This window comes from Numida meleagris, chromosome 2 (assembly GCF_002078875.1).
Source record: "Numida meleagris isolate 19003 breed g44 Domestic line chromosome 2, NumMel1.0, whole genome shotgun sequence".
In the NCBI taxonomy this organism is placed as follows: Eukaryota; Metazoa; Chordata; class Aves; order Galliformes; family Numididae; genus Numida; species Numida meleagris.
In genome coordinates this window covers 7,755,041-7,772,183 of record NC_034410.1, presented here as the reverse complement: position 1 = coordinate 7,772,183, position 17,143 = coordinate 7,755,041, and the positions used below count along the sequence as shown (strand labels likewise).

Sequence of the window (17,143 nt, the reverse complement as noted above, 5' to 3'; positions counted from 1 at the left end):
CTTAACATGCATAAAATGTACATGTACGCAAAAGTAAAGGTTTCCTTTACTTCCTTGGGTTGAGAACCAAATCCTACATTACCTAAGTGAAAAAGTGCATTACTCTGAAAGGCCCTGTCTCTAAAATGCCCACTGAGGAGACGAGAGGACCTGTGTGCTGCTGGCCATCTGTCACACCTGCTCACCTTCAAGTGGACTTGTGTCCGTAGGAGTACAGTTCTGAACGAGTGTTCCTGCTGATGTTGCTACTGATGTCACTGTAAGAATGGCAGCAGATACTTCCCATCGTGTGCTTCCATTTTTTTCACTGTGGTGTTACTTGTTTAGATTGGTCTTATTTTATGTAAATTGGAAAAAATGGCACAGTCTTATCTGTGTGCGAAGCTGAGTGATGTCCAATGGATTTGGTTGTACTTTTTTTGGTCCAGTTTGTGCTTAAGGTCTTGTAGGGTCTGTAGTCTTGAGCAACAGGTTTTCTTTCACATGGTTGTACGTTGGACCAAGGTAAAACATGGCTGAAAAATGACGCTCTCCTTGCTAATGTGAACAGAACAACATTCTGTATAAATACCTTCTCCCCACCGAACCCTTCTTAGAGTATTTTCGGTCATCCAGAAATGTGTTTTACAATGTTCTCAGTTGTGGATACTTTGCTGTGTTACAAAACTTGATGAAAATAATTCTTGCTGCCTTGGTCAGGTTGACTTTTTTTTTTTTTGTGAAAAGCTGTGGTTGTGGTTTTTTTTTCCATTGTTCGAAATGTTACATTCAGTGTTTTGTAGGAAGATTTTTTTTTTACTGTGTTTTCAATAAAGTGTGATTCGTAGTGGGGTTTTGATTCTATTCTTTAAAGCAATGAAGAAAATCTGTGGCATTCCAGGCCTTCTAAATGGTTCTGTCAGTAGTTGGTGTGAATAGCTGCATTCCCTTCCATCCTTCCTGCGTTTAATGTACATTTGAGATTCTCTTACAAAAAAAATTACACGAATCTCCATCGCATACCATATATGGTGTACACTCAGAGGTGTTAATAGCCCTGCTCTTAAAGCAAGTGTGTGATTAATTCAAGCACTCCAAGAAAGTGAGGATTGTTTGTAGAAGAGTATCCTGATTGTGTAATGTTTAAGAGTATGACTGATGTGCAGTTCTTAGATGTTAATAATGACCATCATGTTTGTTAAACTGCTTGAAACTGAAACAGCTTTGGACTTACTCTTTCTCTGGAGACTTCAGTGTTTTTTTTTAAAGAAGTCCAAGAATTGTACATTTGGAAAGGACCTGCAGACATCTCAGCCATTCAGCTGCACAGGATCAAAATACCTATGTTAGTCCCTAAGAGGCAGGTCAGATACCAGGAATATCTGTGACTTCTGTGCTGTCTGGCGATATACTGTTGTTTAATTGTCCTAGGTTTCCTAAATGTGAAGTGTGACTGGCCCTTGCTATGTGTTAAGCTCTAATTTGGTTCTCAAGTGTCCGTAGTAAGCAAGACAACCTTCCTGCTTGCATTAGCATTTCCTAGGCTGAAAGGTTGTATTTCCCTTTGTCTTCAGTTTAACAAGCGACCTCCCCAATTCTCTCAACAGTTTGATGCTGACTTTTGTAGAACACCTCTTACCTAAGGATTTCCTATTAGAATATTTGTCTATTCTAGCTCAAGACTTAAACGCATGTACCTGGAAATGTGGTGACCACCTCACTTGATGCTAGATTCAATCAGATCTTGTCAGCATTATTTGAAAGCTCTCTGTTTGAATAGCTAATCAGCCATTGCCTTCTTATGCAGAATGATCTTCCTTGTTACTTTTATCTTCTTTTTGTTGTAGCTTCTATGAGATGGTCTTTGTGCTCAGGCTTATAAGTTACGTGTGGGGACCTGACTTGGTTTCAGCAACGTACAGCTGAAAAGTCATAATCATATTTTTATTCCTGCTAAAAAAATGAGTACTTACTGGTTCTGTAGTTCTCAGAAGTTCTGAAGTGATCCTCAGCCTTTGAGGGTCACTTCCTATTTGTGTACAGCGAACTGGGATCGGTCAGAGTTGTTCGAGCAGAAGCAGCAGCCGGGGTTCTGGTTGGCAAGCTTGGCTGAAGGAAAACGTGTTTCTTGCAGTGATTGTACTGATCGTTCTTCTGAGTTGGGAGCCTGTGTTTCCAAATACCAAGTGTAAAACCACAAAGGTAGGGGATAACGAGGGTTCTGCTGAAGGAACACAATGCCTCAATGAACTGTGCCTCATCTCTGGGAAAAAGAAATGAAAACAAGGGCAGGTGGAAGTGCCAGAGGAGGGGAGATGAAAAATGCCAAGACAAAAGGTGAAGCTGAATATAAAAGTAAAGCAATAGCACTCTTAACTTTTATTTCTCCAAAGACAAGGGGAAGGCCATCGTACATTTAAAAAGAAAAAAAAAAATTACTTGAAAGATCTGGATCTTAAAAGGTTCCCAAGTTAGAAAGAAGCACATGTGTTGTCAGCTGTGTTCTACTCAGTACTTCACTGAGCTGTGGATATCAGCACTTGAGGATCTTCTTCTGATAATATGAGCGACACAAAGGACAAATATGTTGCGCTCCCAAGGAAAAATCTTCAAACGCTTCAAGGCAGGTATGATGAAACAAATGTGAACAAGAAAGCAGAACAATCTGTCGTGAAGACAGATTGCTGGTACCAGACAAGATGCAGGCAGGGTGAGCAGCAGGGCTGAGTGGCATGATGCAGATAGGACAATCAGCTATCTCCTGCCGAAATGCCTAAGTAAAAACAAAAACAAAAAAACCCTGTACAGTAGTGAAACAATGCAAATGTATCAATACAGTTGCTAATTAAAGGATTCAAACTTTCTGACTAGTGTATTTTGATAAATGAACAACATTTTGACTCTCAGTTTTTTCTGCAGTCTCTTTGGGCTCTTTAATTGAAAAGAGGAGAGATGCTGCTGAAGTGTAAGTAAACCTCTGAAGTGTAAAAACTTGTTAAATGTTCCTGATTTAAAACAGATTATATTAAAAAAAAAAAAAAACCAACTCCCCCTCCCCCCAAAAGCATCTCCGTTGTGCTGAAGACTGTCATGCCTTTAAAGAGCATAAAAGCTTCTGAGTGCAGAGTTCTTAAAGAAACAAAAAAAAGCAAGCCAACCTGCATCTGGATCTTCTCCCAGTCATTTTCACTGAGGAGTATTTCTTTTTCTTCCAGCTGCTGAAATGCATCTCGACACGCAGCTATGGAAGAATCTATCTTGGAAAGAAAATCATCTAGGTTTATGTCATAAGAACTCAACAGCCGCTTGCTGATCTGCTGAACCTGAAAAGAAAATGGATTGCTGTTAGATCTTATCTGTAGTTCGTATGTGGATGAATTGTGATCTGTTGGACGAGTGGGCCCAGTTAGCTGTGCCATCTTGATGCAGTTTGCAGCTAGTGCCCGGTGCTAATTTAGAGGAAAGGGCCGTCAAGACTTCAGACTCCACTGACTGCTGTTATCTTTCAGAAAAACAAAAATCACGTTTTTCATCAATGAAGATTCTAAAGATAGGTGTAGCATTCTTAACGCAGTGTGTGGAGCGGTGATGGTGCAGCTGCGGTACAGCAGCCTTCTCTTGCTGCCAGCACGTTGGCTGGAAGTTCTGCAGGGAATCACGCAAGTCAGACTTGTGTGTTGAGACCCTGCTTGGAAATAGTTTCAGGAGTTTTGAGAAACACCGCGTGGTCATGTTACAGGTACCAAAATGCAAGATTTCCTCTCCATATATTTTGTTTTCCAATTAAGTTCTCACTCAGTGAGCCATTTTTCAGGGAGGAAGGAATGGGAAGTGAGGGGTGGGGTCATAGCAGCTGGTGTCAGGTCCTACACCTCCTTACTGTCTCATTTCACTCTTTGGGCAGTTTTTCAGACCAAGACCTTACAGCTGCTAGAAGTGACCCTTCATAGCATATAACTGAATATTCAAAGTGAACTTTTTTTAGACCTGATGGAAGCAAGAAGCCAAACCCAATGGCTGCGCAAATAATAAGCAACAAAAGAGAAAAAGCCAAACAACAAAAAAAAACAGCCAACGAGCCAACTGCCGACAAAAACCAACCAACCACGGAAGTATCTGTAAAGCCTGCTAAGCGCTGAGTTTTCAAGCTTTCAGTTTCCCATTTCCTTCTACAACTTTGAAAAACCCCGCAGCAGCAGTCGATGTTTTCTAAATATATGTATGTATTCACATAATGTGCAAGTATGAGAAGGTTTTCCACTGAAAGCTGCAGTGTTTCTCAGTAGGGACTTGAAGACAAGCATTGAAAGAGGGCAGACAAGAGAAATGCTGAAAGCTATAACACAAGAGAAGCCAGTTGGCTCTTGATGATAGGTTTTATTCTTTTTTTAATAGTTTGATTCACTGATAACAAAGACCTATCTTGTCTTATTGTATTTGAAAACGATCTCGAACACGACAGTATATTGAAAGGATGTATCCATATGTTAGTGCCAGTCAGGTTTAGTTACCGGTGCAAGATAATGCTGAGGTATCAACTTAGTGGAGTTAACTAAAAACAAAACCCTTCTGAGACCTGCATAGTGCATTTAATTCACAATGTGATTGGAAAAGCAGCAGAACTTTCTGTGTTTTGTAGGAGATGTTTTGTATCTAGCAAGATCAGATGGATAATCTTGTGCTTCCTCCATGATTGCTCACTGACAAGAAAGAAAAAAAGTTCTCATTCCATCCCATGCTGACACTGACCTTTAGCAGTGTGTGTGCAAGAAGAAATAAACAAACAAAAATCCCACCGCAGGCCTCCTTCAGTATTTATAATATGGGGTTTCCAAACAATGGCAAATAATAACTGAGGCATGAAATAAGCTGATTAAAGTGCACTGTACTGGTATGCCTTTAGTGGTTCGATGTAAGTGTATATTCAATAAAGATTACTAGGAATGTCACTGGTTAATCTGAACTGTTGTCACCTAAGTTCTAAAACCAGGCCTGTTCCACACGGTAACGTTAACTGCTCTCACTGACTTCATTTTAAAACCTGACTTCAGAAGGTATAGGATAAGATTACACCTAAGCCTTACATAATTCCCGGTTTCTGTTCTGCATCAAGTAAAAGTTGATCCAGTTGAAAATACTTTTCATCCTAATTTATGCTCGATCCTCATTTATGTCAGCATCAAACATGAACAGACCTGAACTGTTCTCGTAGGGCAATGTAACTGGAAGCTAGAGCAGCCACAAAGATGCTTTAACTTTCTCTGTGAACCTCCCAGGACCCAGAACTTGAGGAAAAACAACTACCTTTCAACTTGCCCCCAATCCAGTGTCTATTTCTGTGAACCTGAGAGCAGCACAAACAGCATGTGGTCAGTTCCAGGACCTGGCCCGTCTCTGTGCGCTGCGGGATGATTAGATCGACTGCTGAGGGAAATTAACCAACGAGAGCTGGAAGCGGGAGGCAGAGAAAGTGGCTGGAGCAACATTAAACTGAGTAGTGTCCCCTTTCTCCCTGTGCCTGCGCTGTTTGTTCCTTTTCCCTCAGCAGGGAGAAGCTCCATTTCTTCCCTGAGCGTGCACTTGTGCTTCTTTACCCCATTTCACTAAGTGATCCTGAGGGTCCCCTCACGAGCTCCTTTGTGCAGACACTGTAAAGGAGGGAGAGGAAAATTCTTTTCCTGCCTATGAAGATGGCATTCTATTAAGTTCCCCTGCTGCTAAGACACTATCTGCTTTGAGCTGCTCCTGTATTTTCTGCAGCATGGCCTGACCCAACCCATATCCCATCAATCAGCAAATAAAGCCTAAGGTTGAGAAGGAGAAAATGGTAACTAAAATATAACCCGAAATTTATGTTAACTAGCAAATCTGTACTATCAAAATAAATAGAAAGTAATGAGGAAATCCATACTATCAAAATAAATAGAAAGTAATGAGCACTTTATATAACTTGCTAATCTTACCTTAATATGTCCTAGGATTTAAATATTAAATCCTGCTGTGTAACAGTCATTTTTTTTCCAGATCTGAAACTAATTTTATTATTTCTGAAAATGCCATACCTCTGTTTTGTCTGTGACTTCTTAAAACGTGAATAGCAAAGCATAAGTGGAGGATTTGAAATGCTCTGTTGATACACAAAACTGCTTCAGTCATCTGTAGAGCAGCACAAGACTATGATAAAACAAAACGATGAAACAAAGCACCGACGTGAACTTTGTCCACAGGGGAAGCCTTTTAAAGTGATCCAGTGTCAGCAAATTGCTTACTAATGTGTTGACTTATGGCAACCCTCAAAAGTAAAACGAAAAGGCTGGAATTTACAGCGTATCAATGAATCAGTTGATAAGCTTTTACTGGTTTAATATCCTCCTCGTTTGGCTGCTTGGAGCCACTTCAAGTTAGCAACAGAATGTTTACCATCTCCATGTGATAAAGGAAGTCGAATGGCTAAACAAATTTTAGGGCCATTATACTGTTTGGTGAGATTTAAATTAAAATCGTTGGGAGAAATCACATGGAGGGGGAGGACGAAACTAAAGCCAGCCACCCCATCTCACAGTGACTTACCTAGCTTCCTCCACAACGGTCAACATATTTAGCAAAGCTGGAGATAATGTAATGCATTTGAAAAGATTTAATTGCACCAATAAAAGGCTATGCTGCAATTAAATGACGTGCACAAGTGACATTTATGGATAGGATCAAAGCAATTTGCTACCTCATATGCTGAAGCAACGCCCTGTTTCTGCGTATAGTAGTGCTAAAAAGTAGCACGCTTTGGTTTCTGACCTTTTGTATCTCCTTTGATCTAAGTTATTAAAAATTTTAATCATAGGTGTAATGAGGGCTACCGTATCACACCAAAATAACTAATATATGTTCTTCAAGTACTGATATTTCAGAATTTGTTTTTTATTTTATGATATTTACTTAAGAGCATGAAACTTGGCATTTAACCTTTGCAATTCTTCCAGAAAAGGTAGGATTATTACAAATTTGATTTTTTTTCCAGTTGAGATGCTGTTTGATTATGCTAGCATTTAGGAAGTGACATTTTAAAAGCACCACAATTTTTTTGAGGCAAAATTTACTTTGGAAAAGCTTTTCAGCATCTGGAAATGGATAGCTTCTCGTGAAAAATTGCTTCAGTCTTTTCATCAACCAACACTTAAATGTGTAAGAGCTAACTCCAGGAAAACTCACCTATCATCTGGTGTATATCCTTTAATCATAATTGGTACGAAATTCATTTAAACCTGGCTAATCCATGAGTGAAGACTTTACAAATTCATTCTTAAGCGAAAGTGAAAAAGTAGCGCCCATTTTGTTCCCTACAAATTCCTGAAATGTTACATATGAGAATGATTTCTCAATGCTGTGGATGATACATGGAATCTATGCTTTGGTTTACAATCATCTGATGAAACGTAAGCAGTTTTATCAGTTTGTTTATCCCTAAAAAGAAGTTATCTAAGGTAGGAGCTCTAGAAGGTAACTCATTGTGGGTAGCTTAGTGACAGCTACTGTAGACATCTATAGTAAGGTGAGAGAAATGTTAACAAGTGACACTCAGCTGCAGCTTTCAGCATGTTTAGAAGTATTCTTCAGCTTTCCTTCATCGAGACATGGTGTGTAACTAAGGATGGTATTCTGAGCCCACGGAAAGTTGGTAGCCTTGTTGGGAAAGAGGCAGAGGACTTTGTTCCCACAGTCCTCCATGCAGAAAACTCTGTTTCTGTTGTCTGTCCTTATCATGATACTTGAGGACAGTCAAAATCTACCGAAGTATTTACTCACTTCTTCCAAACATAAATGTTTAAGCACCCTCCATCCAATCCACCTCCAGTGTTGAAGGACCCTCCATCATCAGCTTGACTTGTAAAGCAGAAGCGGGAGAAGAGCAAATGTACAGAACGGAGCTACCTAGTTCAGTGCCAAGTGAAGAAACACCAACGGTGCAAAGAAGTCATGATTGTTTATGGATGAATTAATTTCTCCTCTTAATAAAGCATACACCCTCACAGAAAACAGATTACTCTGACTAATCACAAAGGGAAAGGAAATACAGAACCTCACAAAAAACCTTGTTATGGGTTACTTATTGTTCTGGTATATATTAAGGTAGGCCTTAATTATTTACATTATTTTCCCTACTTTTACCTTGAAAAGAGGGTGGAATAAGGACACTAACAGTGTTTCTAATGCTGCTTGCTTGATACAAGAGACAAGGAATAAATGAAAAGGCAGAGAGCTGACAAGAGTTTGATTTAAGGGAGCTGAATCAGATCAAAGAACGGACCAAAGAAGCAAATCAATTGTACCTTTTCCTCAAAAAACTGTTTTCTTAGCTTGCTGTCTTTAGGAGGCACTGTTCTTCTCAAGTTTTTATACCATTTCCTAACAACGTATCCCCTCCAGGAGGCTTGAATTCTGTAAGAAACAAGATTGCTTAAGAGGAAGCTTAAATTTACATAATTTTGCTATTTATTTCTTCTGTCTAGTTTCTTATTAAAGTTTTAACAAATGTGGAACATTATTTAGAAATAAATATTGCCCAGTGATAGCGTCTCTAGCAGAAGCAAGGCTTACCTGATGGCACACTTTATTTTATATAAGCGAGCCCCGTCATGTATTACTCTGGTCTGATACTGCATTTTCCTGCACATAGGACAAGACTTTTTGCCTGTAAAATTTTCAAAGGCTTTCAGGCATGCCTGAAAAATAATTGCAATTATTTACTATGTATTTGATATCATTGGAAACGATGAAAAAGATTGGATTATGGAGTTTAAAAAATGTTTATTCATCAACCCATGAACACAATACAAAATACGTATTTTTATAACTAAAAATGTTTTTTAAAAATTGTATATCTATGTATATTCTCATGATTTTTTGTGAGTTAGACTATTATGGCTTCGTACATATAACTCATATACAGATATACAAACTTTTGCCATAAAGTTTTAAAAATATAATATAATGGAATGAAGAACCTCATCATTCAATAGTTTTAAATTATATTTCTTACCATAAGAATCTGGAATCAAAGCTTCTTTTCAAGATGATTACATTAATTCATTGAGATATTCACTTAAGTAATTTTAAATACATACTATATGTTTGAATTGTTAAATAAAAACATACTCACTTTATGGAATACGTGGGAACATGAAAGCAACACCTGTTTTACAAAGGAAAAAAACCACATAAACCTGACTTTAAGCCATTCTAAAAGCTGAAAAGTAAAACATACTGACAACAAGAGAAATCCTGACTGCCTGGAAGCTCATCATTTTATTTCAGTGACTATTGCATTCTTTCTGGTAAAAATAATATCAGTGTTCTGTAGAAATTACTTAATAAGTTACAGCTTAAACCAGTATGGGAATTTGGCGTTAACAATACATGGAGTGGCAGAGAGTGAGAGTTGCCAACTGCTCATAACTAGAGCAAAACATTATGGAACAAGTACTTAAAAAAAAAAGGTGATGATTTTTTTCCCTTTTCCCTGTAAAAACATAAAGTTTCAAGAAATGATATAAACCAAATGCAGCACTTCACACATACGAAAAAAACCCACAAAACTACCAACAAAATACACAAAAAGACCAAAAAAAACCCACAACAACAATAAAGAAAAGAGAAAGCGAGTTCACAGGCTACAAGAAAACTCCACCTTTATCTGACCTAAATTCCCACCAAACACTGATGGTCTCCATCCTGACAAAAGATAGAGTTGGACAAAAACAGCAGTTAGCTCTTAGGGGAAGTGAAAACTGGGAAAGGAGTGAAAACCAGAACAAGTAGTGTGCACTACTGAGCTGGCAAACACAAAGGGATTAATGGCTAGCGGCCAGCTGAAGGGAAAGCTTTCAGATACAGTGTTTTTTTTCCCTCGAGGGAGGAAAGCTAACAGAAATACTGAGGACAAAAAGGAATTCTGGAGGCATTTCCTTTTTTGTGCCCAATCTGAAGTAACCTTCTTAATGAGTGCTGTCTTTTGCTCTCTCTTGTCAAGCTTTAGACTTCTAGGGTAGAATGGTCTTTTGCCAGATCCATCCCACCTGTCTTTGGACAACTGCACACCTACAGATAATGCTCCTGCAAAGAGAAGCAAAATCTTTCTCTTTTAGAGAGCAGCACTCCTCTTCAATCAGTCACTTGTCCCTTTCGCATCACATTTTCAAGATGATACATGAGAGGATGTAATAAAGCAAAGCACGATTCATGTGCTCACGCTATGAACATGGCATTGAATAAAGCCACCAAGGTAAAATGCGAGCATTTCTTCAGGTAACATAAGTAAGAGGCTGAATGGTATTAAGAGCCCACCTGCTTCCATTTTCCAAATGGAAATCACTACTGAAGTAAAGTATGAAGCAAAAAAAACTCACGAGAAAACAAAATATATCTTACATTGTTTAATAATTAGAGAGTATTTACTATTTTGATTAGCAAAGGCAAAGTTCATATCTAACGGGAGTTTAAATGGAGCAAAATATAGCCTATAATTGCTTTGCAAGAGCAAACAAAACTGCTGATTACCTTTTCCTCTACTGTCATAACCACACCAGTGAACAAACACTATCAACCTTTCTCTACCATCCCACTTGCAAAATACTTCAGAGATGGCCAATGTAGCAATGTCCAGCTGCTAAATATTAACTGGCATCTTAAAGTTGAACCTCTCAGTCCTTTCTTCTCTTCCTCCAGCTAATGATTTTTAGGAGTAACTCTGGAAAATCTTATTTAAATACAATGGTTCTGTCCACAGTTACACTTGTACCTGAGGGTGAAGTGCAAACTCTTCCCTGCATATTGCACAAGGCTGGATGGAATCTCCATGCTGTATAGATCTCTGTTTTATTTTTGCCCATTCTTCAGCAGTTAGTGGTGGGGAGGGGGACTCCACTAGTCCTAACTTCTGAGCTGTAGACAGAAAGAACAATAAATCACCGGATAAAACCCACTGGCAGGTGCAGATAATGGATTTTCTTTATGCAAAGTTCACTGATAATATATTTATTTAAAAATACTGTATACAATTCTTCATACAAATGTATTGTCACACAAACCACTGGCAGGCAACACACTTCCTAATATTAGATAGCTATTTACTAATTTTCTGAACTTCTTTTAGATACAAGTTTTATATAGGGATTTTTTTTAATGTAAACTTCTATTGGCCAAATAATATGAATCTGGTACCTATTCACAGCTATTAAGATGGGGATTATTAACTAGGCAATGTAACAATGCACAATAACACAATTTCCAAGTGTCAGTACAAACAAAATCTGTCAGAACACATTTGTAAAGGTTTATTTAACGTTACATTTCTGCATTCTTGAAACAAAGAAAAATGAATAAAGTGGTATAATAAAAAGCTGTTGCTGGCATGAAATAGTGAAATGTAATATGGATGTATGAAATAGAAGGAACAAAAAGAAACAAAAGAGTTGGTCACAGGACACCAGTGACAGGGTCATTATGACAGCTCAGCTAGGCAGTCTCAGATGACAACTGTGAGGTACCTTGCTGAATGTCCATGATAAATCTCTGTCTTCTGAAAGAAGGAATTAGTGAAAATACAGTATTTCCCTCACATGTGGGAGATAGGCCAGGATCAGTATCTCAGTAGTAAAAAAAGATGCTAATTGGTGCAGCAAAGAATAGACCTTTGTCATTTTGAGGAGATGAAGAAATTTCTATGGATGAATAAAGATACTGGAGGAATGCCAGAGGTATGTGCAACAACCCAAAACATGAGTCCATGGTGGAGCATCAATAATATTTACTAAAATCAGAAAAGAAGAGGTAAATTAAATCGTTAGAATGTAAAGAGATGATGCCAAGTTGAGAGCTTTAGTTGTAAATGGGAAAGGGCCAACTCTTTCACTCATACCGCAGAATGGATCCATCCAAACACTTGGCATAGAACTTCCTTATAGATGAGGACAACCTTCAAAGATACCCAACAAATCTGATTTCATGTCTTATCTTTACTAAAAAACATATATCAAGTTTCACCTGACAATAGCATCTAAGAGTATCAATGGATGAGTAAGAAAAGAGGATCCTGTGTGGGTAGTCCAATAGACATGTTTGGACTGTCTTTACAGTGACAGAATCTTGACATACAGTGAGTGAACGAGACAGCAAACCAGTCACAGTGTGAAGGACAGTACCACAGGATAAAAATGCCTACCCTTTATTTTCCTCCAATTGCTGTGGTCAGAAACTGTTTTAGGAAAGACAATGTGATGGCGTTGTAGAAGCCTTTTGTATGTGCTCGGAGTAAAAAATAAAAAAAAAAATAAAGAAAGCTTATTAAAAACTTCCACAAAAGGGTGATTATAGCTGCCAAGTAGGAAGAGATTGGACGCAAAACTTAACTTCTAAATAATATAAACCAGATGGGATCTTTGTGAGGGGCAGGTTATACAGGTGTTTAGAAGGAAAGCTATTACACAACACAGTTGATGAAGGAAAACTGGCAGCAGGACACAGAAGAGGTGATATGTGATTGATGTAAAAGGCTCTGTGAAGATATTTTTGAAGCAGCACTTGGAATAAATATAAGGAACAAAAGCCTACATTTATCACAGCTCAAGAGATCCAAGAGTTTTCATCCTTACGCATTGCTCACAAGCCCAACCTACTTACTGACACACTCACTTTACACTGAGTTATTTATCCTAAAACGAACATTAGCAAAGTAATTACGTACAATAATCTCTAAACCCTTATAATTAGCTTTTAGGACGCAAGCCCCCGTTGGGAAAAATTTAATGACCAAACCCTCGGAGGTTGTTTAATTACCTACAAACTCAAGAGGAAAAAAAACGCATTAAATTACATTTTCAAAGTTGCTTCACAACTTAAATTTTTAAAATACACCGTTCTTAAAAAGAGAAAGTTTGACACAAGCGTTACACATTAATGAGAGATTACAGGTGAAAATACTAATAAGCAAACACAGACACAATGGCAATGACTTCTTAAAATCTTTCAGCACATTCTTTGGAATCACTTGCACAAATATTCGTGTAGGATCTCTCAGTCAATGCTGTGATTTAAGGAGAAAATACTTTGTCTTACGGTTGCACAGAACATGCTCACACTTGGTCTGCATTTTTTCACCACAACCTTTAGCTTCCAGAATCACTCATTATTTGTATTTGCCTTAACCCCAGTAGCTCTCTGCTGGCTTTGCCCCTGGAATCTTCTCCTCTTTCAAATTCCTCTTCAAACGGAACCGAAGTAAAAAACCCTCCCGTCTTTAGAAGTATAACCAAGCAAACATACTAATAATCACCTTGTCTTACTACCTCACTCCAAACGCTTGCTACACTCACTTATTGTGTATTATCTTAAGTTACCCTCTCAACCTTCAGCTGATTCCAAAAGGCAGATGCCTGTGCTTGTATGGAGCCTCATTGATTTACATGGTTCTCTTTAGAGCTTGGACTACTGTGACAGCTCCTACAGCAAAGGCAACATGATCTGCAGAGAGGCCTCGGGGCATTTTTATAAAAAAGAATAAATAAAACAATTATTAATGATGATGAAAGTTTATTATGTTTAGAACTGTAAATTGTGGAGCTGGAAGGCTCTAAGAAAAGACTAATGAAGACAACCAAAAGGATGGAGATCGTGGCAAGAATACCATGGAAACATTTAAAGGGAAACGGAAAATGGAAACTGATTGCTAGGAAGCATATTTGGACTCCTGCTCTGCTGAGACACTTCATGGCTTTGGATTTTTTTATTTTAATTTTTTAAAGCAGTATTATCTGTCACTGCTGTACAACTGCATTATTGTAATGCTATTTAAAAGTGAGTTTTCTCACCAGGCATCATTCCAAGCCCTCACATCTGTGACTTTTATCTTGTTGCATGTTTGTTTCTAAATTTGAAAAAGGTATTTAACTACAGGTGTTAATTCTTCCTGGATTTAGCCTCAGGACCATAGTAAAAACAAACCTTTTTAACTTTGAGTAAAGGTGGGTATATATCAACAGAATGCATTTAACACGGCACAAGTGTCTTTTTACTGAATAATGAATAAAAGAAACCATTTTAAAAAGACGTAAAAATTATCTTATTCGTAATACAATCTCAAAAATAAACATAATATCCACGTAGCTTAAGATTTGAGAATATAAGGTAATGAAAGGTACGATAGTCAATATGCAAAACACACCGAGTAAAAGACCGCCTGCCTCTTAATGAAGAATTGTTCTTCCTCAAGATGGAATAGGTTTTTTTGTTTGTTTTGTTTTTTACATTTTTACCTTCACCGTCATAAGAAGAATAAGTCTTAATACAATTCAAGAAGATGTATTCAAGCCACTGATGACAATTTCACTGCTTAAACGACCATTCACATGGCGGCCTAAACGGTCAGATTCTGACAAATTTAAAAATAGGAACTTACACTGTTTAGCACTGAATTATCTTACTCAGTAGAAAGTCTGGATACCTCATTTTATTTTAAATAAAGACAAAAAATTTACAAGTGAGAACATAAATAAGTTTACCTAATGTTAGCCGTGGAGGATTGGGATCAAGAACATACTCCTTTTCCGCATCTTCTTTATTCTCGTGGTGAGCGCTCTTTTTCTGTAGCCCAGTATCTACCACTGCTTTGACCATCTCTTTGTTCACGGATCTGTAAGTGTTCCTGATGTTCCTTGACCTTGACTTAAAAGGATCTGCTAACGAAAGATCCTGGAGCTGATGACTGTGTATTATATGATCCTGCAAAGCAACTGCAGTAACTGCTATCCCCTCTCGTTCAGAGGAGAGGCCCTAGCAAGAAAAAAAAAAGGTTTCCATGATTATTCTTGCAAAAGATCTAAAAAGATGTGATACTAAATTAAAAGAAATCTTAGCCAAAGTTTTTGACTCGTCAAAGGCTTTTATGCACACGCAACTCATTATTGAATCCTAACATACAATTACTGTAACGTGAAGTCTAAGATTGATGCTTCTGACACATCCCAGTTTTAACATATAAAAAGTAAAATGATATCTTTGATTTGTCATTTATATTAAATAAAATAGCAGTAATTTTTAAGTTTTAATTACCGAGTCCGTAATTATTATATGCAATAAACTCATTATGGACTATAAAAGTCTGGCATGCCCAAACACATTTTATTTCAATTAAAAACAATCCCAAAGGCTAACATGGTTTTCTAGAACATTAAATATGAGAGCTGCTCTGAAAGTAATGCCTCCAGTATTATTGTGTTGGCCCAGAACATCAGAGGAAGATGTTGGTGGTACGGCAGTAGAGACTGAACCTTCCTGCCAATGTTCTGTTATGTTTTGTTGCTGTGTGATAGATGGCAGCAGAGGGGCAGCCTGACACCATGGCATCTGACATGGAAGTGACTATGAAGCAAAGGTGTGTCACTGAATTCCTCCATGTGGGAAAAAATTGCATCCATTGACATTCACTGACATTTGCTGAACATTTATGGAGACTGAACAGTGGATGTCAGCACATGAGGAGGTGGGTGGTGTGTTTCAGTGGTGGCAACAGCAATGAGAAAGACAAGCCACGTTTGGGACAGCCATGCAGATTTTTACGTGTGGCATGCAGGTTCTTGCTCATCGCTGGTAAAAATGCATAGCTAATGGACAACTATGCTGAAAATTAGTGTTTTGTAGCTGAGAATTTGCTCTATCAAATAGAGTTTTCGTGCTCTTTGTATCTGTTTTATCTTCCAGGGAAATAAACAAGAGGCATTACCTTTGGAGAGGCAGGAATATGTTATTTTTACGCAGGCCATGGGTTTATCTACCTATTCCTGCAGTTCTCCCCACCCTTCTACCTTATATCAAGGATGTGCAGTCACACCTTGTAAAAACGATGGCGCTCCATCGACTGTCTCCAGACAGGTCCACAGAAGTCGGTTGGCTCTAGGAACAGAAACGTTGCCAGGAATGCCTGGCAACACAGCGGCCTGGGCGGGGTTGGGGAGGAGAACCCGGGCTGCTGTGCACGCACGGCTTCTGTGTGGGAAGGCGCTGTGTGAGGGAGCTGCTGTGCCCATTCAGTGTCTCACTTTTATTTATTCTTACGTAAAGTGTAAGTGTCCTGGTGGATAACAGGTTGGCCGTGAGCCAGCAGCGTGCCCCTGTGGCCAAGAAGGCCAATGGTGTCTCAGGGTGCGTTAAAAAGAGTGTGGCCAGCAGGCGGATGGGAGCGATCCTCCCCTCTGGCTTCCCTCAAAACCTCCCAGCGATGGCTGCTGGGCTGCACAGCCCTTGGCTGAGTGCTCCACTACCAGTGCTGTGTTAGCTCCAGCAGGCTGCTTATCTACGATCTAATGAGGATAAATTCAATCATCAGTGGCTGAGCCTGAAAAACACCTCAAAACTGACTGAAAAACAAATGTGGTTAGTGTGGTAGCTGTGGCTCTGCCTCTTGATGGGTGGGGTGAAGGACTCACATTTTCCCCTCTGTTTACCAGAATGAGAGTGGCCCATTTGAAGTTATGCACTGGCGACTTTGAGGGAAGGAACATGATTGCCATTTTGGGTGACTTGCATGTCTGGCAAATTTACAGAGTTCTTAAAAAAATTGCTTCTATACAAACAGAACAGATGAGCTGCATCCATCAGGGTCAAACCATAGATCCTCGTCACCTGCTTTGGAGTGTGACCTGAGCCAGAAGCACTGCCCTTGTTTGTGGTAACCACTGGTGTCCATCTTTCAGACCCAGAGCTCTGCAAAGACACTTTTAACCCATAGTATGAGCTTGATGTTCTCTATCTCTTTTCCTTGGTATTTTCACTTGGAGGTCCTTTATCTCCCAAGTAGAGGATAGGCGCAGATGCTTCCTTAAGTCCAGGTGCACCATTTTAATAACCTTTTGGGTTTAAATAGCTTTCAATTCCTTCTCAACCACTACTGACCTGTAAAAATTATCTTCTTGTGGAAGTGACATTTTCCAAGCAAAAGCGGTGACGTTGTCCTGAGAGTAATCCTTTGAGCAGCATATAAATGGAGTGATTAATCCACTGGATGCATTTCTTCTCTGTAATTATAAGTAATTACTTTAAATTCAAATCTGCAAATGAGAATACCTCTGTGTAGTGTAAGGGAAGATGTAAAAAGCATCTGAAGTGGCTGTAATGACAT

At 38.7% G+C, this 17,143-nt stretch overlaps 1 protein-coding gene across 3 annotated transcripts; it reads right to left on the bottom strand.

Annotated features, from left to right (window-relative positions):
• Positions 946 to 16,081, bottom strand: RNF32 (ring finger protein 32). 3 transcript variants are annotated; one of them, XM_021386815.1, is made up of 8 exons: positions 15,857 to 16,081; positions 14,529 to 14,702; positions 10,772 to 10,914; positions 9,134 to 9,166; positions 8,572 to 8,696; positions 8,304 to 8,412; positions 3,138 to 3,302; positions 946 to 2,752 (listed from the first exon to the last, which is right to left on the bottom strand). In XM_021386815.1, exons 1-8 carry the CDS (start codon positions 16,050 to 16,052, stop codon positions 2,513 to 2,515), a joined length of 1,185 nt encoding a protein of 394 aa, XP_021242490.1. In that variant the 5' UTR covers positions 16,053 to 16,081; the 3' UTR covers positions 946 to 2,512. The 3 variants fall into 3 exon arrangements, with proteins under 3 accessions (XP_021242490.1, XP_021242491.1, XP_021242492.1); XM_021386816.1 differs by having other exon boundaries at positions 14,529 to 14,799; positions 15,857 to 15,971; XM_021386817.1 differs by having other exon boundaries at positions 14,529 to 14,799; positions 15,831 to 15,915.

What these genes read in the sequence shown, in the direction of transcription:
- RNF32 (XM_021386815.1), bottom strand. Translation starts at nt 16,052, where the DNA reads ATGGGCACAGCAGCTCCCTCACACAGCGCCTTCCCACACAGAAGCCGT. An exon ending in AAAATAAAGTGTGCCATCAG is followed by an intron (nt 8,413 to 8,571) that starts GTAAGCCTTGCT and finishes TGTTTCTTACAG; the next exon opens with AATTCAAGCCTCCTGGAGGG. An exon ending in GGGAGAAGATCCAGATGCAG is followed by an intron (nt 2,753 to 3,137) that starts GTTGGCTTGCTT and finishes GTTTTTACTTAG; the next exon opens with GCATTTCGGCAGGAGATAGC.